At 38.2% G+C, this 25,206-nt stretch overlaps 1 protein-coding gene and 1 pseudogene across 27 annotated transcripts in view; one reads left to right on the top strand and one right to left on the bottom strand.

Annotated features, from left to right (window-relative positions):
• HEMD (uroporphyrinogen-III synthase family protein) overlaps window positions 1–23,717 on the bottom strand; it is a 40,470-nt gene extending 16,753 nt beyond the window's left edge. For 3 of the 27 annotated variants that reach the window (XM_082922080.1, XM_082922079.1, XM_082922078.1), the window contains exons 1-9: window positions 23,351–23,658; window positions 21,049–21,136; window positions 20,458–20,527; window positions 15,106–15,221; window positions 14,855–14,950; window positions 13,861–13,916; window positions 12,843–12,955; window positions 12,324–12,458; window positions 4,002–4,164 (exon numbers count right to left, since the gene is read on the bottom strand). In XM_082922080.1, coding sequence (XP_082778206.1) covers window positions 4,062–4,164; window positions 12,324–12,458; window positions 12,843–12,955; window positions 13,861–13,916; window positions 14,855–14,950; window positions 15,106–15,221; window positions 20,458–20,527; window positions 21,049–21,136; window positions 23,351–23,584 — 1,011 coding nt within the window. In that variant the 5' untranslated portion in view covers window positions 23,585–23,658 and the 3' untranslated portion in view covers window positions 4,002–4,061. Of the gene's footprint in view, window positions 1–70; window positions 183–4,001; window positions 4,165–12,323; window positions 12,459–12,842; window positions 12,956–13,860; window positions 13,917–14,854; window positions 14,951–15,105; window positions 15,222–20,457; window positions 20,528–21,048; window positions 21,137–23,350 lie in introns of all 27 variants that reach the window. The other 24 variants (XM_082922076.1, XM_082922095.1, XM_082922085.1 and 21 more) reach the window with 22 other exon arrangements.
• Window positions 1,016–1,603, top strand: LOC145823073 (uncharacterized; annotated as a pseudogene).
• Window positions 23,718–25,206: the final 1,489 nt, after the last annotated feature.

Below are 25,206 nucleotides of genomic sequence, written 5' to 3'. Positions count from 1 at the left end.
ACTTAATACCCCTTTTAAGTAAGCAAGTATCCAAGAAAAACACACTTGAGAGAGCGAGGATCCAACTTACCACGAGTAGGAGAATGATTGTAGACAAAACAGACAGCCAATATTTTAAGGGGAATGGAAAACAAAGATTCTGAACCGAGAAGGACTTGAAGTGGAGCTTGTTTTTGCAAAACCTGGGTAGGAAGACGATTAATGAGATAGGTTGCAGTAAGAACGGCCTCACCCCAGTAGGACCGAGGCACACTCATAGAAAAACACATGCAGCAAGCCATATCAAGAAAATGACGATTCTTGCGCTCTGCAATCTCATTTTGTTGAGGGGTATTGGTGCAAAATGTCTAATGTATAATGCCATGAGTGAAAAAATAGTTCTCTAACCTCGAATCGATGTATTCACCCTTATTATCAGAACGCAAGATTTTGATAATTACCCCAAACTAAGTACAAATCATTTTATGAAAATTTTGAAATACAGAGAAATCCTTACTTTTTTCTTTCATGAGATACACCCAAGTAGTACAAGAAAAATCATCGATCAAGGTAAAAAACCATCTATGGCCTTATACAAACACAACACGAGATGAACCCCATAAATCAAAATGTATTAAAGAAAAATGAGCTAAACTTTTATAGACTTTGAGCAAAAGAAGCTCAGTGTTATTTGCTAAGTTGATAGGTGTTAAAATTTACCATCACCTACCACCAATTTACCATCACCTACCACCACCTACTCCTCACCTACTCCTCACCTACTACACTCACCCTCTCCTATATAATGAGCTACTCACCATTTGTAATATCAATATACATCAATCAATAATACAATTCTCTATTTCTCTTTATACATCAATTTTAACATGGTATCAGAGCAAGGTTAGCTCTTGGTGATCTTCACCTTCCGGCGGGCGGCAACCTTACCTTCACCGCCCGCCGGACCCCAACCATGCTTATTGAAACCTCCATCAACTCCATTACCTTCTGGTCCATCATCTCCAACCGCAATCAATCTTGACAAGTCACCATGGGTCACCATGAGTCAACCACTGCCAACACACAAGCTTCATGTGCTACAAGCTCTGCTTCAGTGAGCTGTGTAGAGAGTCTGATGACAGAGATAGTCTCTTCTTACTGCAATCACTTGTACGCCAACAAGCCAGAGCTCACTGCTCGAAAGATCGAAGCTATTGGCTATCACGTCGGCCACCAGCTCTCTGAAAGGTATACGATGGACCGGCCACGGTTCAGTGATCATCTAGAGGCAATCAAGTTCATCTGCAAGGATTTCTGGACTGAGCTCTTCAAGAAGCAGATAGACAATTTAAAGACCAATCATAGAGGTACCTTTGTGCTACAAGACAATCAATTCAACTGGCTTTCACACATGTCAATTGAACCGTCCTCTCAAAACTCTGGTTCAGTTCAAGATCCATCTACTATGGCTGAAAGTAAGGCAGCACAAGCAACAGGCATGTATCTTTACTTCCCATGTGGGCTCATACGGGAAGCGCTATCGAACTTGGGAATTCCTTGTGCGGTTTCTGCAGATATATCGAACCTTCCTGCTTGTTCATTTGTGATCCGGAAAAAGGCCTGATGAGTGGTATTAACAGAGGGATTGAGGCTTCTGTTCAGTTCAATGATCTGACCCACACCAAAGATGTGTTCTTCTTTCTACTCTCTCTCTACTCAAGGACATCCACCAGGGTGACCACTTTCCAACCCCTTATCCACCACCTTTTGCACATACCCATACTTTTTTTTTATTTTTTAAACCACTCTCCACCAAACAAGCCAGACAGACTACTTATCACCAAACCACTTGCAGCACATGTATGGCCATTATAATATTACAACATGCTAGCAAAATCAACCCACATGATCCCCTTTTCTTTTCTTTTCTTTATTTTCCACTTTCAAACCCTCTCTTTTTTATTCTCTTTGATCACCCCATGTCTGACCAAACACCACTCTTTCTTTTTATTTCACACTTTTCTTTTATTTTAAAGATATATATATATATATATATATATATATTTTATTATAATATATTTTTCTATCCCTACTTTTATTTTATTTTATTTTATTTTTTGTTTTTTCTATCTTTCTTTTTCCATCAATATTTCATTATTATACCACTCGTTAGTGAGCATCACCCTTTTTTCCATTTTCTTATTATTATTTTTTATATTCCACACAAAAAAAAAAAAAAAAAAACACCCAAAACCATTTACCACTTTGCACAACAACCCATATTTTATTCATCTCAGGGGTTCACCCCAATCCACATTTTACACCACACCCAAAAAAAAAAAAAAAAAAAAAACCACACAAGATCACCATCACAACAACAACATATTTGTTTTCTTTTCTGCCGACGGCCACCCACCGACCTCACTTCCACTACTCTGCCGCCGGTCTCTTCTTTTTGCCTCCATCCTGGGCAGTCCTTGACGGTGCGGCCTCCGTGTTTCCTTGTCCACCGAGCACGTTCACTCCCCCATACTCCTCCACTGCAGCATATGGTGTCCCTCCAAATCGGAACATCACGGTGGCCTTCCGCTTCAGCTCCTTGTTTTCTGTCTTTAGCACACTTATCTCTGCTCGCGCATCCTTATACATGCGTTGGAGCAGAGCCAGCTGGGAGTTTAACTGTTGCACCTCATTTGTCCTGCTCTGCAGCCGGTGCGACAAGTTTGTGACCGCAGTCATGGTTTCCACACATAACTTCAGAGTATACTGATTGGCCTCAATATCAGTTTGCACCGCCATTTTTTGCTCCACCGACCGCATCGGAAAGTTCAACGGAGCAAACACAGAGGTGTTTGGTTGAGGTTCACTGGCCACCGCACCAGTTCTCTCTCTTGTTGACTCATTGAGGTCGGGAAAGAGAGTGAGCAGCCCACGGGAAGACGAAGCCATTTTCTGGGCAACAGAGTGTTACAGCGTATTACAGAGTTTCTCTCTCAGCAAAGGAAGAATTTTTCAGAGGTTTCTCTCAGTTTTTCTGTCTCAACTTCTGCCTCAGCCTCAGCCTCCGTCTTGGTTAAATAGCCGAGGCAGCCACGCGTATCGCGCGCCACTTGCCGACAGACGACAACACGGGCGCGCCAGCCAAGGCGCTCACATGCCTCGCCATCATCATGTCCGGCACACCTTTTTATGGATTGGGCACGCCTTTTGATGGCACGCCTTTTGAAAGATTGGGCACACCTTTTGAGGGTGCGACTTTTTAGGGGTCCGACAAGACTCTGTAAACTGTCCCGACATTGATTCCGGTTAGCTCCTTTATGGGTCCGACAAGACTCTGTAAACTGTCCCGACATAGATTCCGGTTAGTTTCTACAAGGGTCCGACAAGACTCTGTAAACTGTTCCGACATTGATTCCGGTTAGTTTCTACAAGGGTCCAGCAAGACTCCGTAAACTGTCACAACAACTGTCATAACATTGTCTGCTACAACGGTCCGACATGACCCCATAAACTGTCTTCTACATCGGTCTGACACCGCCATCCAGTGTCCTCTACACCGTTATGACACCACCATACAGTGTCCTCTACAACGTTATGACACCCCCATACAGTGTCCTCTACAACGTTATGACACCACCATCCAGTGTCTTCACCAATGGTCTGACACGACCATACAGTGTCTCCTATCCTCATTTATTTTTATGTATTTTCTTGTTTTGTTACTCTCTCCAAACTCAAGTTGGTTAGTTTCTATCCTCCTTGAGTTTGCGGGGGGCTGTTAAAATTTACCATCACCTACCACCAATTTACCATCACCTACCACCACCTACTCCTCACCTACTCCTCACCTACTACACTCACCCTCTCCTATATAATGAGCTACTCACCATTTGTAATATCAATATACATCAATCAATAATACAATTCTCTATTTCTCTTTATACATCAATTTTAACAATAGGACTCACAAAAAAACTCACACACATTATTGTTTGTAAAAACAGACGGAAATAAATACTTACGTAAATGAAAAGAAGGATGTCCAAGACGCCGATGTCACAACCATAAATCCTCCTTGGTGGTTAGGAACTGGATGGAATGATGAGCAGGCTTGTTCTGCTGATCCAAGAAATAGAGACCATTTTTTGCACTACTACCGCCAATCGTCCTCCACGTGACAAAGTCCTAAAAGAGACAATAATCAAGAAAAAATGTCACACTACAGTTTAAATCCTTAGTAATACGACTCAAAGATAGAAGATTAATAAAAAAAATTGGAAACATGGAGCACTAGAGACAGAGGTAAGGTGGGGGTGACATGAATTAAACTTTTTCCAGAGATAGAAGAAACAATACCATCTACAATCCTAACTTTGTCTTGACTTGAAAAGGGCTTTTATGCTGAGAAAAGATAAGAAGACCCAGACATATGATCTAAGGCACCAGAATCAATAATCCATGACAAAGACTTATGGGAAAGAAAAACACTAGGAGAAGAGGTTAAGTTACTTGAGCGAGCAAACGATGAGAAAGATGCTCTAGGAGCAATAAAAGACTGGCAGACCAGCAAATGACGCAGAACATCCTCAAGCTCAAGAGAAGTCGTGCTAGATAAACTATTAGAAGTCAGACCAACTGAAGTGGAAGTAGAATCAAGGGTGTCAACAGCACTAGGCTGATGGGCCCGTGGATTAGAGCCACGTCCTCTAAACTGGCCTGATTGACCGTCTCCAGTACTAGGCCGATCACCCTGACTCCCTAATGGAGCCCCATGAAACTTCCAACACATCTCACGAGTATGCTGCGGCTTGCGGCAATAATCACAGAACATAGTATCCTTCCCTAAAGGATGGGAAGGAGGTAGTGACAAACCAGTCCCATCTCGAGGAGTAGTAGAAAATAATGCTGAACAGTCTCCAGTATCCGGTGGTAGTATAGTAAAACGATGACTCTCTTCATTCTGTATATATGCAAATGCCTATTGAAAAGATGGAAGAACATCCATGCTAAGGACATGACTTCGGACCGGATTATACTCCACATTGAGTCCTTCCATAAACTTCAAAATGGTCTCCCGGGCAAGAAACTTCTGGTAACCAACTGAGTTAACTATACTAACTAGTTTGTAATCCAAGAGATGATCTACGCATTTCCAACCATTAGTAAAAAAGGTGTAATACTTGGGAAGTGTCTACTCCCCCTGTATTGAGCGCTCAATAAACCGACACAACTCAAAAGACTAAAAAAATTTTCTTTTTCGAGAATATGTAGCGGCGACTACTTCCTAAATATCCTAGGTAATATCCATGGATAAGTAGCATTCACAAATCTCAAGAACCATGGAATGAATGAGCCAACCCATGATTAAAAGTTAGTAATCTTCCATTGGTCATAGCGAGGATCCGTAATACCTGGTGCTTAAACTCTTTCATTAACATATCCCATTTTCCCCTTATTCTTCAGAAAAAGTGTCAGACATTGAGATCATGAAAGGTATTTCTGACCATTAAACAGAACGGTGGTGATTTTGAGGCTAGGGTTCAGGTTCTCAGATGTAGTAGTTATAACTGGACTACAGCTCTCCTCTTTAAATGGATGAGAAATAGATGGATTCACTAGTTAGGTCAGCCATAAGAACTTTACAATTTCAATTCAAAAAACCTTACACGAATCACAAGAATGGAAAGCGGAATGGAATGGACTGGAACAAGCAAAATTACATACAGACCACTATGGCAGCATAACAATCAGATTAATGGGTCATCTATAGACCCAAAAAATAAATCAAATATTGAAAAATAAACCTCCAATCAATACAAGTGCTAAATTGCATTCAAGAAAATAGAGGGAAAGAAACTCGGGGAAACAAAAGAAGGACAGCCCTCAAACACTCATCCATAGGAGCCGAAATACATAAAGAGAGGCTAGGACAACCCTCACAAGGGTCAACTAGGCCAGAGGAGCCTTCGGCTGAAGCCGAAACAGCTATATGGGACCTTAGCTGGTTCCGACAGAGACTTAGGGACCAGCGATGGAGGATGGGTGGTGATAAATGATGGCTGGTTGGTAGCAACAAGTGTGTGGGTGACAGTTTTTAGGGTTTTGGCTCTGATACCATGTAATTTAAGAGAATACAAAGCTTAGGTGATGATTATGATATCATCACCTTTTATATTAATCAATCAACTGTTACAAAAGGAAGCCCTAAGGCACTGATTAAGGAATCACCTTTTATATTGATAGATTAATTGATTGACTGATTAAGAAATCACAATCTAATCTAAATAAGGAAACAAGGCAATATTCTAATAGGAACAACCTTATCCGTAACCTCGTCTAAAATAGGAATAGGGCAAACACTAGAAGTAACGGGAGTGGAAGCCTGCAAAGGAGGGTTAGTACCAAAAAATGGGAGATCCTCACAAAAACTAACATCCAAAGTGTGGTGGAAGTGGCGAGACACAAGATCAAAACATATATACCCTTTTGACATGAAAGAATACCCCAAAAAGACACAACGAATAGACGTGTCATCTAACTTTGTACGAGCAAGACTCCGATCCTAAACAAAACAGGTACAACCAAAGACACAGGGTAGGAGAGGAAATAGAGTAGTGTGTGGCATAAGAACATGAAATGAGGTAAGACCCTGCAACACACGATTAGAGGTCCTATTAATAAGATAGACAGCGGTGAAGACAGCCATATGCCAATTGGACTTAAGGACACTCATACCACGAAGGAGACACTGCACAACAGACATAATATAACGATTTTTACGTTCAACAACACCATTTTGCTCAAAAGTTCGTGGGCATGTAAGTTGTTGAAGAATACCAGTCTGATTAAGATGGGAACGAAAAGCATTGGAAATATATTCCCTATCATTATCAAAACGGATATTCCTAACAACTGTACAAAATTGAGTCTTAACCATTTGCAAAAACTGAACAAAAATGAGAAACACGTCAGACTTACAACGGAGTAAATATACCCAAGTGCATCTAGCGTGGTCATAAATAAAGGTGACATAATATCAATGGCCAGAAAAAGCAGGAACAAGAGACAGACCCCAAATATCATAATGTATAAGGTCAAAAGCACTAGGGACACGAGTCATATGAGGCATGTAACTGGTACGAGTATGTTTAGATAATTCGCAAATCACACAATCAATCTTAGAATCTTTGCAAGCTTTATTTAATAAGGAAAAAGTTGACACAAGTATTAAAAATTGGCATGACCTATACATGCATGCCACAATTCTAAAGTTTGAACATTAAAAACACAAGATATAGAAACAGGCAAAACAGACACCGAAAAACTAGCTAAAGTAGAAGGACGTTGGTCCAGTGGATCCCCAAAGTAATAAAGTCTATCACGCTCATATCCCTTGCCAAAAATCCTCTTCGAACTCAAGTCGAACTCAAGTCCTATAACAGACACAAAGAAGGTAAGAAAATAGCAGCACATTCAAGGACTTGGCAAGCCAACTAAAGGATAGTAGATTATATGCAAAATTAGGAATATGTAAAACACATGATAAAGTAATATCAGGAGATAAAAACACTTGACCCTTATGACAAACTAAGGAAAAAGATCCATCAGCAAAACAAACAGATTGGTCAATAATAGTAGGAACTGGAAATGAAAGACGGCAAAACTCACCCGTCATATGATTATTAGCCCTAGAATCCAAAACCCACGAGGGACCAACAGACCGAACATAAAAAGCAGTAGAAGTACCTTTAGCGAGAGTAACAGTAGTAGAGGATGATGGGCCAGAAGAATTACTGGTTAAAGTCCCAAGTTGAATCTGAAGTTGGCTAATCGGAGTCTGTAACTACTGTAAAATAGGAATACTCGGAGACCGAGAAGCATAAGAGGCCTCCACTAAAGCAGCAGTGCGAGGTGTGCCAGAACAACAAGGGCCAGAAGATCGTTGCCTTAACTCAGGATGAAATTTGAAGCAACGAGCCTTGACATGATCAGGAACCCCACAATGATGATAGGTAACTGAACCAGTAGAACCCCGAGAATCTGAGTTTGCGGCAAGGGCCATCTGGTCAGATAAGACAGGAGTCACTGGAGTAGTGGTGGGTTGAACCAGACGCCGACGACGCTTATCATTATCAATGGTGGCGTAAGCCTCATAGAGGGATGACATGGGCAATGTGTTTAAAATCTGGGTTCGAAGAGATTCAAATTCAGAGTTTAAACCCATCAGAAACTGGTAAGTGTGCTAGCGGGCAAAGCGACTGGACACAAGTGCAGCGGCATCTGCTGGTAACTCGGTCAAGGGCTCATATTGAGTCAATTCCTCCTAACAGGCTTGAAGGTATCCAATGAACTCAGACACAGAGAGACCCAAAGTAGACTATGAGGCACGAGCAATGTCCTGATAGAGCTCAAAGATGCGAGCATCATTTTAAGCATGGGCATACATTCGAGACAAGACACGCCAAAGACTCGAAACTGTGGCGCAATAAAGAAACATGTAGTAAATATGGTCCTCCATGGAATTAAGCATCCATCCTAGAATAGTGTAATTATCTATATCCCACTGGGCACGTGTAGGATCGGTTGATGCAAGCTGAATAAAAGATGAGAGCCAATGGGCTTTTCGCTTTCCCCCTAAATAGAGTTTAAGGGAGCGGCCCCAAGCAGCAAAATTTTTCCTATTCAACACCACACTCGTAATGCGATGAACAGGAGTGTGATAAGAAAGAGAAAAATCAAAAGTCACTAGCACAGGTTTGGTGGGCATAACGGAAGCAACAAGGGATGAGTCAGTCATGGTGGATGAATAATGGCTAAAAAACACAAAATCACAGCAACACAGTCCAAAAAAATACGAGACGTCAGAAAAAACTCAACGGCTAGTCCAAATAAATGCTACCGAACAAATCTGATAGTCCATTAAAAAAAAAGGACAAAAAACAAAATGCTTTATACATCAACACCACACCCTAGAACAGGAAAAACAGAGACTAAACTGCCCTAGAAGAGTTACCGAAGCATCTATGGCCAGGAAACACCCTGGTCGGCAGCCAACAAGACCCTCGGCAACACTAGGGCAGCCTGCCGAGGGGTGTAGAGGGTTGGGTAGATGGTTTCGGGGGACCTAGGTTGGCTGGGTGGGGCTGTCAAGTGAAATAAAGGGTTGGAAGGGGACTATCGGCACTTAAGAAGGAAGGAAAAAGATCAAACGGTGTCTAGACAGTGAAGCAAAGGTGCCCACAGTGGCTGGGCAAAGGATTAGGGTTTCGTGCTTTGGCTCTGATCCCAAGAAAGATGAAAAGAATGATTTAACTTACCAATGAATGAGGTAGAGGTCATGTACATATAATAGATTCATGATACAATTTAGGAAGTATGAGGAGAATCTCAAGAGAAGTGCTTGGAGAGTCAAAAGGAACAGGACCCAGCTCTAGAGAAACTTCGTGGTAGAGGAAAGAGGTTTAAACGGTAGTTAAGGCAAAAAAAAGATAACTTTAAAAAGTGACAGAAAGATAAAACTAAGGAAAACCTTAAGAGCTATAGATTGACTAATAAAAAGGTCAAGAAAGTAGTGAGAGAGGCTAAGTTGAAAGCTTATGATGACCTATACTATACTAAATAGTAAAGAGGGAGAGAAGAGAGTATACAAACTTGCTAAGATATGGGAGAGGAAAACAAGAGATTTTATTCAAATTAAGTGCATCAAGAATGAGAATTCTAAGGTATTGGTGAAGGATGAAGAGATTAAGAAGAGATGGAAGAACTATTTTGAGAAACTATTAAATGAGGAACATGGAGATACATCAATAGGAGAAGAAATAACTAGTAATACGATAAACCAAGACTATAAGTTATATCGCAGGGTTAGAAACTTTGAAGTGGAGATTGCACTTAAGAAAATGAAATCAAATAAGACTTTAAGACCCAATGATATCCCTATTGAAGCTTGGAAGTATTTGGATAAAAAAGGAGTTGTTTGGTTAACTAGGTGGTTTAGCAAAATTTTGTTGACTACGAACATGCCAGATGAGTGGAGGAAGAGTATTTTAGTGCCAATCTATAAGAACAAAGGAAATGTCCAGAATTGCAACAACTATAGAGGAATCGAGCTAATGCGTTATATAATGAAAGTGTGGGAGAGGGTGATGGAACGCCGATTGCGAGTTATAACAGAGGTGTCAGAGAATCAATTTAAGTTTATGTCTAGCAGGTCAACAATGGAAGCGATCTATCTGTTGAGGAGAGTAATAGAAAAGTATGAAGAAAAGAAGAGAGACATTCATATGGTATTTATCGACCTTAAGAAAGCACATGATAGAGTGCCTTGGGATATAATATGGTGGGTGTTGGAGAAGAAAAGGGTGACAAAAGGTTACATTAGGGACATATATGAAGAGGTGATGACTACTATTAGATCGTCTGCTGGAGAGACAAATGAATTTCCTATCACTGTAGGGTTACACCAAGGATCTACCTTAAGTCCTTATCTTTTTGGGTTAGTTACGGATGAGTTGACGAGAAATATTCAGGATGACGCGACATGATGTATGCTTTTTGCAAATGATATCGTGTTAATAAATGAGACTAGAAAAGGAGTAAACACAAAGTTGGAGAGTTGAAGAAAATCACTTGAATTTAGAAGATTCCAGATAAGCAGAACTAATACAAAGTACATAGAGTGTAAATTTAGTAACAGTAACAATGAAAGCAGAGAAAAAGTGAAGATTGAGAACCAAGAATTACCTAAAAGTGAACATTTTCGCTACTTAAGGTCGATTATCACAACGGCGGGGGAGATTGATGCGGATGCGGCCCATAGGATTAAGGCGGGATGGCTTAAATGGAGAAATGCGTCTGGGGTACTGTACGATAAACGAATACCCACTAGACTAAAAAGTAAGTTCTATAGAATGGCTATTAGACCAGCGATGTTGTATGGGACGGAATGTTGGCAAGCAAGAAACAATATGTAGATAAGATGAGTGTTGCTGAAATGAAGATGCTAAGACAGATATGTGGCAAAACTAGATAAGACAGAATTAGAAATAAGTGTATTCGGAAATGGAGAGTAGCACCAATAGAAAATAAGTTGAGAGAGAATCGATTGAGATGGGTTGGTTATATTCAACGGAGACCAATAGAGGTAGTAGTGAAGAGATGCGATGCAGTGACGGTAGATGGAAGTGTTAAGGACTTGGTAGGCTTAGATTAACGTTGGCTAGCGCTGTAAATAGAAATATGGATCTACTTAATTTGACTAACGAAATAGCCATTGATAAAGCCGCGTGAAAAAGAATGATTCATGTAGCCGACTCCATTTGACGGGACTTAAGGCTTGGTTTGGTTTGGTTTATGATACAATTTAGAAAACGATATAAACAAGGTACTAAATCAGTGATTGACACAATCACAGATTATATACATAATATTAAAAACAAAAAGATTCTATATACTCCAATTCATATATTCAACAAAAGCTACCCCTGCTAAATGGTATCAGATTCCATGGAATCAATAATAACATGCCCCATAGAATCAGCTATTCCACATGATAATTTGATGAATCAAGTGGGCAGAGTTGCATGACATGGAAGGACATACTAGACAGTAAACTGCGGGTGCCACAAGGGGTAAGCCTGGAGCAAGTTTAAATGGAAAGAAACATCTGTTTAAAGCACCCCAAACAGCTAAACACAAAGCAAGAAAGGCCAAAGCAAAATAAATTATGGGAAGAGATAACATGGCCATTGACTCAAGAGAAGATATGACCCTACATGGGATGGTGTGACTAGATTAACAGTATGAAGAGTGATGGTACTTTGATGAGATGGGTTGAGTTGACTTTGAAGTAATGTCTCGCACAAGTATAGCCACATAGCATAACTACTATCATCATTCATACTATCCTCAGCAAACAAAGCAAAAAAGAGTTCTGATTTATCATGAAACTGTATATATGCATGTGTCAAGCATATTAACCCATAAGATTTTTCATTAGCAGGTCCTGTAGTAAAAAGTACAACAGTATAACTAGATATCACAGATGATAGTTCAGTATTTTAATCAGCTTCCCCACTTCATCTAATACATCCAACGTGTCTCCTTCATCGTCCTTAAAGTGGTGGAATAAGTGTTTGGGCATGTTAAAAACAAAAAGGTAAAATAAGGCTTTTGAGCACATTAGGAACGAAACAAAAATATTTTCTTCCCTTATTACGCTATGTTTCAGAATCATGCTAATGTTATGGAGCCTCATGGCAGAGGATTATGTGAGAAGTACTTAAAACAAGAGAAATTAATTCAGAGCATATGGTGTCAATAGATAGCTTAGGAGAGGAAAATACCCTTCCAGACCAGGATTTGTTGGATGATATACATTTCTCAAGCCTAATCTTTTTGCAGCCAAAGCAGTTGTCTCACCAATACATGCAACAGAATTGCCCCAGCATTCCGACTCTGAAATAAGATTAACCCAAGCACTGTTGCAATAGAGATTGTATCAACTCAGTGGATGGAACAAACTACCTTACCAAATAATCACTGGTAAAACACATGCAGGAAAAAAATTGACCCTACAGCTTTTATTAATCACAAAGCATTTAAAAGGAACAGCTACCATCATGTACACATAGTTAAGTCCCAATTGGATAGGGGTTTGGGAGAATTAAATACAAGTATGGTTAGCTTGGGTACCTGGCATTAAGTTTAAATGAAGAATGTCCATACTGATATACATACGATATTAGTCATATTACATATTGCCTTCTTTATCTATTTATTTTTTCATAGCTAGGATATGAACTAGAAAATAATATGTTCAAACCCTACATAGCTAAGAAAAAAAGTTTGATCGATGAGTTTACCGAACAGCAGAAGGCGATGCTACAGTAACAACAGGAGCAGAAAGAGCCTGCATGAGAACTATTTGGTCTACATGATGAACAGGAACCTGGAAGAAGACAATAGGAATCAGGGCCTGCCAGACATAAGTCAATTGGCCACCATCAGCCACCAAATAAAGTTTAAAGTTAATGCCATATCAATTTATTTTTTTGTTATAAGTTAAAACTTATTGAGAAAAGCATTGAACGGGGATCCTAACCATGTACAAGAGCTAATGCCATCTTTGTGTCTATTTATAAAAATAATAAATATTAAAGTCTCTGTCTCCTATAAAAAGAAAAAATCAGCAATTGTTGAATAACCAATTCCACTAAAAACTAGATGAAGTTATACCTTCTGAGAATGGGCAGCAACTTAGTACTTGCACAGAATTGGCATAAGCCTTTCTAGGCAATGCCAATTTTGAGTATGGAAATAGAAGATTGAGCCTATATGCTCTTACCAATTAAAACTTTGCATGAAATTATTAATACACACCTCACTAAAATCATCCAACAGCTCAATGCCCAAATTAAATTAATTTATTGAGTTGCTTGAGTAAAATTGCTCTTTACTGAGTGTGACCAATTTACAGAGGTATGTATCGAATTGACCAATTTAAAGAGGTACATAAAGCTAAACACTAAAAAAAGCAAACACGTTGGGAACTTCTCTCTCTCAAGTACAATGGAGAAAGAAAATGAAAAAAGTTTAAAAAGCATGAGGAATTACAATTTACAGGGAGTCCTAGTCATTACAATTCAATAGTACCCTCCAAAAAAAAATTAAATCTAGATAAACAAAGCTTTTTTCCTTCAATAGCAGGTACACATAGAGAATATGCACAAAATGAAATTAAGAGGTCAACAGCAATTTAGACACATGAAACTATCAAACCAAAAAGGGTGACTAAAATTTTAGAGTTATTGTGACAAGAAGGGAGAAAATGGACTATCCAGAACCAGAATGCATCAATGTGATCAAACTTCGAATATTTACCGTTGTGTATGTATTTAGCCTTGTGACTTCGAATCCACGATTAGACAGGCCTTCTTCTGGAAAAAAAAAAAAAAAAAAAGAAAAAGGTGACAAATATCAACCCATGTTATTTTCATCTAGTTCTCGTAGAACATAAACTCCTAAATTGCAATGACACTAAATGCTAAGAAGGTTACACAATAAATCATAAGACTTTCAAATTGTCTCAAATGTATGTTCTTCTCAGACATGAGACATGACAAGAGCTACCATAGAATGCAAGAAAGGTGATCTATATAAATGGCTTTAGCACTAGTGATAGACATCTAAGGCAAAAAAATGTGTGCTTAGAATTGAGCTGGGTAGTCACAACAAACTACACCCTAAGAATTGTATGTAGTAGATAAAATTGTGTTCAGAAAAACATACAATGCTCTCTGAGAACTGTATGGAGAAGACAAATTGCTTCATTTTGTGCCCAAAAAAATCTTCATATTACAAAAAGGGAAAAAAGAAAAGATTAAAAAAAAAAAAACACAGAATGAATCAATTTCCTGGAGAATTTGCACTGAAAGACAGAATGAACTTTTACATTGTTGGCAAAGCAATAAAAAGAGAGTGAACAACAAAGTATCTAAATTTAAAAATGAATAAATAAATAATAATAATAAGTCATATGATACACTCACAATATTAATCTTTCAGTCAGCTGCTAGAGAGAATGAATATACAGAATAAATATATGTTCAAAAAAATATATAGAATAAATGAAATTCAGTAACAATGATGCTGAACCTTATTAAGGCCTCTATGGGCATCATTATCGTGTTTAAGTTTCAGTTTTGTGTTCGGAACCACTGATATGATGCAGATACTGTTTGTTGTCTTCCCATCCAATATAGAACCTGAATTATATTTTGTTTGTGCATTACGGGATAGGATCCACATATTCATGTGCAGACTAATTCTCAGTTGACAAAAAGGGCCATCATAAAATCAGAAACATTGCACATACCAATCTCAGCACTAGCTTTTGCTGAAGCAGGATATAGGACAGTGCATTTTTTGTTCCCGTGCTTTGGAAGCTCTGAAGCCAAAACCTTACCTGTTGCTGAAGAAAAATTCAAAAATTAAATTAAATTTTACCAAGTAGTTGTGAGATTCCAAGTGAACAAGGGGTGAAAAGCAAAACGCCATGTTATGATGTGTGCTTATATATACGTGCTTGTTGGATAATATAAAGGAGAAAAGGACATATAGATATACCTTTTGATGGTTCAAAAGCAACATCAAGGCACTTTGATGACTGTGCTACTTCCTCAAATATACTTGCTGTACCAGCTCCGACTACACCTACTTTAACCTTTGGGGTTCCAGAAGCCCTAAGGACCAAAAATTAGGATAAGTAAATCGTTTGATAGAGACCAAAATAATCACTAAGATATTATATATATATATATATAGAGAGAGAGAGAGAGAGAGAAAACGAAAACTGTGAATAGATCACTTTTAGACACCTCACTTTTTAATGAAATTCTGGATTGCATACTGCATTTCACGGAAAAAAAATTCTAGACTGCGCTTATGCCAATCACGTAAAGTCTGAAATGGCAAGGAGCTGGCCTAAGAAATCTATCTTTGCTAAAGCAAATTTGTTTTGAGCTGGTATTAGCTTATAAGACATCACTAAAGTCTAAAATGGCAAGGAAAAATAGAAACCAACAATTTCTTATATAATATATCAATCTACAAAAAGTATGCCTGCCAAAATCTATACCAAGGGATGCAGTTCAGAAATTGATATATGACAAAAAGGATTACACTATGCCCCTTTCAGATTAAGTGACTAACAATTGAACTATGTTGCTCACAACCTACTGGAACTTTGTGAATGTAGCAATTGTGAGAATATATATTGCATATACGGCATGCTTGTGTATATTAAAAATTAGGCAATTTCCTTTTCTTCCTTGTGTATATTAGGAATTAGGCAATTTCCTTTTCTTTGTATTTCCATTTTCAGTCATAGGTTTAGGCTATATAAACTGCTGAACTCTTTATAAATATACACAATTGAATATACAGAATTATTCAAAAACTTACATGGTATCAGAGCCACATTCGAAACCCTAGTCCTCATCTGAGTTTGAATCAACCATTTTGGTACAGTCTCTGGTTCGTGGCCATCAATCGTACCTTCCTCTGACATCGCAGCCGTGGTCGGTTCAGTCTCTGGTTTGTGGCCATCAATCGACCCTTCTTCTGAAATCACAGTCGTGGTCATGACCCTTCTCACTCTTTGACGTCGCAATCGTGCTCCGATTGTCTCTCTCTGGTTCTGGAGTCACGACACCGTGAGCTTCGAAGCTTCTCTGGTCTTCTTCGACTCTTGCTCTCTCTGCTCGTGGTTCTTCGGTTGGTGATCTTCTTCGACTCCTCTCTCTTTGCTCGTGGTTTGTCTGGTTTGGGTTAACGTTTGGTTTGGGTGAGTAAACTTAAAAACTTATTTTAGGTTTATTATTGTTTAACCCCAGCACCTTCTGAATATTATAAGTTTAACCCATTAATTCTAAATAAATAAATAAATAATCCTACAAAATTTTGGGTACACTTGAATCCCTCAGTTTTCTAGTTATTATGATGTCTCTGGCTTCGAATGAATATGCCTACTGCTATCAAAGGGGTCATTGGAAGTACCATTGTCCCAAGAATGGATGTCTGTCTGTTCGGCCTCCCGCCGATTTTACTGCATCTACTCCGGCTCCTGATCCTAACTTGGCTTCCTTGAGTGCTCAAATAGCCAGCTTCAGCATATACTGTCTACTTCCCAGCCATCTCCATCTGCCTCCATTGTTTCCTCTCTTCATTCAGGTTTGCTTAGGTCTTCTTCAGGTATCTCTTCGTCTGTCTGGCTTTTTAACTATGGTGCCTCTCATCATATAACTCATCATCTCTCTTTACTTCAGAATTGTACTCCCCATCCCTTTGCTAATACTGTTAATGCTGCTAATGGGTCTGGTATGTCAGTTATATCTGTTGGGTCTGTCCTATCATCTGCTATGTCTGCAGTCTCTATTCCATTTATCTTATATGTTTATCAATTATCTGTCAGTTTATTATCTATTAGTCAACTTAATGCCTCTGATTTTGATGTTATCTTTTCTTCTTCTTTTTGTTCTGTGCAGGATCGGATGTCCAAGCAGCAGATTGGGACTGGCCGCAGAGTTGGAGACCTTTATGTAGTAGAGAGCTTGCATCTGCCTATGACTACCTCTCTGACTGCCTTTTTTTCTTTTCAGTTAGATTCTCTGTCAAGTCCTTTCTATTTGTGGCATTCCAGGTTAGGGCATTTGTCTGCTAACTGCTTACGGTCTTTAGCTTAGTCAGGTATATTGAGTAAAGGTACTCCTAGTCAACTTACCGAGTGTTGGGGGTGTAAACTTACCAAAATGGCAGCCTTACCTTTCCATAACAGTACTTCTATATCTGCTACACCGTTTTCTTTAGTTCATACTGATTATCTGGGGCCCTTCTCCTATTCTCACTAGGGGCGTTCTGCATACTATGTGTTATTTGTTGATGATTACACCTATTACACTTAGGTTTATCTTATGATTCATAAGTTCGATTTCTATCAGATATACCATACCTTTCAGTCTATGATTACTACTCAATTTAGGTCTACAATTAAAGTGTTACGATCTGACTTGGGTGAGGAATATTTTAAAAATGAGTTATGTGAGTATTTGACTAATTTGGGTACCATTCACCAAACTTCCTGTACATCTACCCAAAATGATCAAGCCGAGCGTAAACACCGTCATCTCCTCGAGACAGCTAAGTCTCTTCTTCTCTCTGCCTTAGTTCCAACTCCATTCTGGGGAGAGGTAGTTCTTACTGCTGCTTTTCTTCTCAACCACATGCCTACTCCCCTTCTTTCTGGTCAGTCTCCTTATGAGGCTTTGTTCTCCCAAATTCCTAACTACTCCCTTCTTCGTGTGTTTGAGTCTACCTGTTTTGTCCTTCTTCCCCACAAAGATAGGACCAAACTTAGGGCCCGGTCTGTCCTCTATGTCTTTTTGGGTTACAGTCTTACTAAGAAAGGCTACCACTGTTATGATCCTGCCTCTCGTCGCCTTTGTGTCTTCTGTCATGTTGCCTTTCTTGAACGTCCGTCTTACTTTCAACTTTCATTTCTCACTGCTCCAGTTTCCAAAGAGGATTTGGTTCACATTGACCGCTTTCCTTCTAAGGTCCCGTCTGATAAGTACATCTCCACTGTTCCTCTTGAGCCCATTCTTACTTCTCCGTCTACGTCACCTATGGCTTCTTCTCCTTCAGCTTCTTCCCCTCCGTTGTTGGTCTATTCTCATCGCCAGGCTCCTCCACCACCAGTTGTCTCTACTCCTGTTGCTGCTCCTTCTGCTTCTGACGACTCTGATCCTGCTGTACACCGATATCCTACTCATGAGCATCATCCTCCAAACAGGTTGGATTGGTCTAATACATGTTTTTCTGCTTCCTATCGTACCTTTTTGTTTGTTATTAATTCTTTTCAGAACCACATTCTTACACGAAGGCCTGTCAGGATATTAATTTGGTTCAAGCTATGTAGGATGAGTTGTTTACCTTACAAAAGACGAACACTTGGAAGTCGGTCCCTTTGCCTGCTAGCAAGAATCTGGTTGGTTGCAAATGGATCTATAAAGTCAAGACTCATTATGATAGTTCTCTCAAGCGCTACAAAGCTCTCTTGGTTGACAAGAGTTTCTCACAAAAGAGTAGTATTGACTATGAGGAGACATTTGCCCCTATTGCCAAGATGACTATTGTCCATACCTTAATTTCTGCTGCTGCTATTCGACATTAGCCTCTCTATCAGATGGACGTTAAGAATGCTTTTTTTAACGATCATCTCACTGAGAAGGTCTACATGCGTGCTCCCCCTGGTCTTCTCCACTCATCTAGGCAGATTTGTCATCTTCGACGTGCTCTGTATGGTTTGAAGCAGTCTCCTCATGCTTGGTATGATCGCTTTCAACCTACCGTTACCGAGCTTGGGTTTCATCCTTTTGCTTCCGACTCTACTTTGTTTCTGAGATATACCTCAGCTGGTTTTGTTGCTCTCCTACTCTATGTGGATGATATGATCATCACTGGCTCTGACTCTTCTGTTATCTCTGAGGTCAAGCAACATCTCTTCCGCACCTTCGAAATGAAAGATCTGGGTCCATTGCGATATTTTCTTGGTATTGAGGTTGCCTCTCCTCCAAAGGGCTATTTTCTATCTCAGGCCAAGTATACTAATGAGGTTATTCATCATGCCGATCTTACTGACACTAAGGTTTCTGATACACTTATTGAGCTTAATGTGAAGCTCAACTCTACTGATGGTGTCTCTCTGGATGATCCCACGGCCTATCGCGAGCTGATGGGTTGTTTAGTTTATTTGACTGTCACTCGCCCTGATATTGCTTATGTTGTTCATGTGGTTAGTCGGTTTGTTTCTGCTCCTCGCTCTACCCATTGGGCTACTTTCGTTCGCATTCTTCGCTATCTCCGGAGTACCATCTTTCAGAGCTTTCTGTTGTCCTCTACTTCCTCTTTAGACTTGGTGGCCTATGCTATTCTGATTAGGCTGGTGATGTTAATGATCGCAAGTCCACCTCTGATTTCTGTATGTTTCTTGGCGATTCTTTGATCTCTTGAAAAAGCAAGAAACAAACTGTTGTTGCTCGCTCTACTACCGAAGCTGAGTACCGTGCTATGGCTCATACTACTGCTGAGCTTGTTTGACTTCATTGTCTTATCTCTGATTTGGGTGTATCTCAGTCTTCTCCGACCTCCCTCTATTGTGACAACCGCAATGCTATTCAGATTGCCCACAATACTGTCTTCCATGAACGGACGAAACACATTGAGATTGATTGTCACTTTGTCCAACAGCATCTGCAGTCGGGCTCTATCTTGCTTTCTTTTGTCTCCTTGGCTTTGCAACTTGCGGACATCTTCACCAAGACTCACACTACCGCTCGGTTTCAGTTTCTTCTTAGCAAACTCTCAGTGTTTTCTGCTAAAACATCTTGAGTTCGAGCAGGGGCATGAGAATATATATTGTATATAGGGCATGCTTGTGTATATTAGGAATTACACAATTTCCTTTACTTCCTTGTGTATATTAGGAATTAGGCAATTTCCTTTTCTTTGTATTTCCTTTTTCAGTCATAGGTTTAGGCTATAGAAACCGCTGAACTCTTTGTAAATATGCACAATTGAATATACAAAATTATTCAGAAACTTACATAACATTATGAATCCAAACAACAGCAGGGCCAGCTCTAAGTTGCACAGTAACAAGAAAGATCAACATCTTGTGGAACCATATAATCAACCAATCAACATTTTACATCCCAAGGATAGGATGAAGAACGACACCAATCAGAAAGAAATTTCACATACAAGACATCATTTATATCCCAGATTTAATTCAATTTGCCATTGTGATTGAAAATGATTAAGCGCATACACCAAAAAAACCAAAATTATAAAATTCTATCTGCCAAAATTGAATGACTAATTTAACATTACAAAAGGGGTACTATAGCATTTAATTCTTACTTCCAAGCATCGAGAAAAACCAGACCCGCTTCAGGAGAAGTTATCACAATCCAGTCAAAAGCATTGTCTGCTGCCACAAGCAAGAAGAAAAAGACCCAAAAAAACATTTTTATTAAAGAATACCGGACAATATTTGTTTACAATGCAGCAATATATTAGAAAATCTAACAAGCATGACAACCCAATTAGTTCAAGCAAGATTTAATATCAGATCAGCATGCAAGTTGCATCACCCTTGCTTTAGTAAGGTCAATGGCCCTCTTAAACTGCATTCCTACTACTCACATGTTGCAGTAGAACATATTTGCATGCAAATTTAGGACCAGAGATTTGACTATGTCTGAAAAGGATACAAGATGTCTCAAATGATGACCTCAAAGAACCTAGAGTGTAGATCAAATATATTTGCACTTGGTACTAATTTAGATTTATAAAAAGAAAATGAAAGAAATATATGGAGAAAAGCCATGTAAATTGGTAACTATTCTATCGTGTAGATGCGGGATCATCCCTGACAAGGCTTGACCATGATCTTGAAACATGATATGTTACTACCTACCAATCTAGACTACGAAGACTTCATGAACTTACCACTTAGTAAAGAAGAAAGTCGTTCCAAATCAGGCAACCGTGTGTGCTCGATGAGGGGAAGCTCCAAGCAATTAATCCCATGTTTTTCCTGTATTCAAATATAAAAAGGCCATCTTTAATACCATTCACATGAAGTTACCATGCAGTATAACTCTCCTATTTTAGTATTTTCCTGCTGAGATGTATGTTGGAAGAAAATAAGTAGTTATTTCTTTCAAATTCGCTTGCCAGTTCTCACAAGCATTGTCTATTTGCCTACATATTGTTTATGTTGACTATAGAAAACAACATTGCATCCTCTAATTCCTTCCCAAAACCTAAAAAAGGTTAACTATTTTGTAAAGAGAACAGCCGAAAAATTAAGGCTCTGTTTGGTAGAGTTTTTAAAGTTTAATTCTACCCCTTAGTTTGAGTGTGCTGTTTGGTTATAGTTTTAGAAAATTAATTCCACACCCACTTTTCAAAACACTCACTTTTCAACATTATATGTCACATCACTCAATTCAAATTCTTTTTAAAACTCATAACCAAACAAATTTTCTACACTCAAATCATAATTCCAAAACTCACAAACTTAAAATACAACTCTATTCTCAATTCATAATTCCAAAATTCTACCAAACGCAACTTAAGTTTTCCTTCTATGATGCGGTTTAGCCCCATTATCAGATAGCAGTCAGATGACATGGAAGGTTCCAATAGTGGATTTAACCATATTATAGCATTTTGTAACTAGAACCAAGGCATGTACTAAACTGCTGTTCATAATGACGACAGAGACTTAGTGTACAAATATTTGTACTCCATTAAAAAAGTCAAAGTGGGGATAAAGACTAAACTAAAGGGTAATGCATATTTGTAATCCATTAAAAAAGACGAATTGGGATAAAGACGAAACTAAGGGGCAGTTAAAAAAAATTTAAAAAAAAATAAAATTACTACAGAAGTTATCAAAATTGCTTACAAAATAATGAGAAATGTTATGTGTCACAAATTTTTTGATACTGTTTTGTATCACCGCCTATGTGAATACTCATGATTGGTCATTAAGAAAATAATGAAAACAAATACTATCTTGCCATGTGCATGGAGATATCAAAGGTGCAAAAAATGGGTCACGTATATCAGTTCTCAAAAACAATAATTTAGCTCATGCAAAAATGAAATAAGTATACATGAATCTAGAATAATTAAAGGGTTTATCGACACCATAAAAAAAATACTAGAAACCAAATATAAGGAATGAAAATCAAAATGGAATTTAAACAAGGCCTACACTAATGAATTATGAACAAACATTTTGGAATGAACTCCACGACTAATGAATTACGAACATACATTGTGGAATGACCTATATATTCCTACAAGGAAAAATGCTAATGCTCCATTAGGCTGCCTAATTACAGCCGGCCAATTATTTCGTCTCAGAGAATCATGTGGTATTGTCCACGTGGCACTCCAGCCAATGAAGCAACAGAAAATTTTATGGATGGTATAATGCTTACCCATGTTTGTTGGGTAGTTGAAAGACAAATGATGACCCACCTAATATGTTTTGTGGTTCTTAATTTGTTGACAGCACACCACATAGGCTAATGGCACATGGTAGTCTGGACAACCTAATAAGTTTCCTTCCATGACACAAGAAATAAATAAAACTTGGTATCTCGTAAAAAGTGGGCAGGCAAGTTTGTCTTCTTATCTTCTGTGATTTGTTGGCTTCAAATTAAAAAGAAAAAAAAAAGATAGAGGGGTGGGGGTAATCATGAAGAACTTCTGGTTACGGCTAAGATTATGAAATTTATCCAACATAGTGATCGTTTCCCAAAATATGACTGTATCGTGCTAAAGATCATTTTAAAGCTATACAGAAACAACCACTTCTGTGCATTTATTTCTCAAAGAAATCTAACAGTTGCCCACTTAGCTTACGGTTCATTTCTATCTTTCAGTCTCAACTTCATTGAAAATGCTTAAGATTCATATTTTGTTTGGGAAAGAAAAAAACAAAGTTCATTCTCGCATTTGATCAAACACGTAATTCCACAAACTTAATTGGCCACTCATCCTAAAAGACACAGGAAAAATAAGAAGAAGAAAAAAATTGTCTACAAAGATAAACCAAAAAATTGCAATAGATATACACATAGCCAAAAAAAGTAAAGGACTTTGAACATTGAAATTTACAGAAAGGACAAGCTACAGTATGAGATATCCAACAGAATGCAACACTGCGGACAAAAATTAAAGAATCAAAAACAACGCAGACCACGAAAACTAGAGAGAGAAAAAGAGAGATTACCAATGCATTGATGAGCTTGCCGTTCTTGCCGCGTTCTCTGGTCACAACGACCTTAGGTTTCGAAGACAGCCCAGACACCGAAGACGAAGAGGAAGACGAAGACGAAGACGAAGATTGTACGGTGAAAGAGCGAAAAAAGACTCGCCTTTGGAGTTGCCGAGAAGATGAGGAAGAGGAGGAGGAGGACGATGGAGGTGGGGGAGGAGAGAGAGAGGAGAGAGAAAAGTGAGCCATTCGATTTTTTGGTAACGTGTTGGGCAGAGAGTTGCCGTGACGGGCCAGCTGTTACCAATTTAACCACACCTTCTTCCCCATCTTATCCCCACCTCCATTTAAAGTAAATATATTTTTTTTTAATGTGTTAACTAGGCCCCATATTACCTTATTGAGATTATATAATCAGATTAAAAGTTATTTTATTAACCTTTTAATATTTTTTAGATTACATTCGTATGTTTAATTTAAATTTTTTGGATTAAATTTTTTAAAAATTCAGTTATTTGATTTTTGTATTTTTTTATTTTTAGTGAATATTTTTAAAATTTTAAACATTTTTTTACCTTTTTAAATGCACTTTACTTAGATGTATCTAAATAATAAAAAAATTGTGAAAAAATATTTTTAAAATTTAATAAATACATAAAAATATAAAAAAAATGTACTGAATTCTCGTATTTTTTTAATATTTTTGGTATTTAGTGAATTTTTAAAAGATTTTTTTCATAATTTTTTTACTTTTTAGGTATATTTATGTTAGGTATGTCTATAAAGTAAAAAAAAATTGCTTAAAATATTAAAAAAATTCAATAAAAACAAAAAAATACGAAAAACAATAAAGTAGAATTTTCTAAAAAGTATTTTTAGAAAAACACAGCCAAACAAGCTGATTATTTTTTTTACATGATTTAAAAAATTAACTTTTGATCTACTTTTCAAGATACGTCATAAAGTGGTACAACTAATAACTTTTGTTTATTTTAACTTTTTTTTTAAATATATCTTTTAATTTAGAGTTAATTACCAAAAAGTCCTGTCTACAGATTTGGTAGTAGCTTAGGTCCTGTCAAAAAAAATTTGAACCAATAAGTCCCATTTATAGGTAAAAAGACGTTTTGCCCTTTAATTCCAAAACTGAGAATGTTCTCAATTTCAAAATTGAGAATATTCTCAATTTTCAAACAGAGAATGATTTCAGTATATAATTATCAAAATTAAAAAATTTATGTTTGGCTTCTAAAAAAAGTATGGGATTGAAAAGAAATATAATTCTGTGAATATTCTAAGAAATTTATAATTATTAATTTTGAGAAATTTCTCAATTTTTTCATGATTAAAATTAAGAATATTATAACCTGAGAAGGTTCTTAATTTTAAAAAACTCTCTCTCTCTCTCTCTCTCTCTGCAATCTGTCTCAATTTCCTAATTGGTTCTCTCGTCTCACCAGTCTCTGCTGCCTCAAGTTTCTCTCCATTAACCCCGTTGATGGAAGGCGAAGGTGTACCTCACGGCAACACTCAAAGTCAGCCCCCCAAAACAATAACAACAACAACGGATACGCTGAAATGGAGGAGGATTCTGAGAATGATGATGACATTCTCATCCCTAATATACTTATGAGTGAAGATATAATCAACGGGTTTCAAGAGCTCAGCAGAGGCTATCCTGGTTGTACTGGTTTGGATTCAAGGTATGACATCGGTGGCAAGTTTTTGACTTGATTTTCGGCTCCATGAACACCTCATCTGCCACCAAATCCACCTCTTCCGCCAATAGAGGTGGTTGTTAAGGGCCGCTAATGCCGGGAGGCTTGGATTTTCCAGAGTCCGTATCTGTAGGCACCATATCTGTAGGCACG

The sequence above is a fragment of the Camellia sinensis genome, chromosome 3 (genome assembly GCF_055761805.1).
Source record: "Camellia sinensis isolate YWXY chromosome 3, ASM5576180v1, whole genome shotgun sequence".
Classification (NCBI taxonomy): Eukaryota; Viridiplantae; Streptophyta; class Magnoliopsida; order Ericales; family Theaceae; genus Camellia; species Camellia sinensis.
The sequence above is the reverse complement of the archived record's forward strand: the minus strand, read 5'-3'. Positions and strand labels throughout refer to the sequence as shown.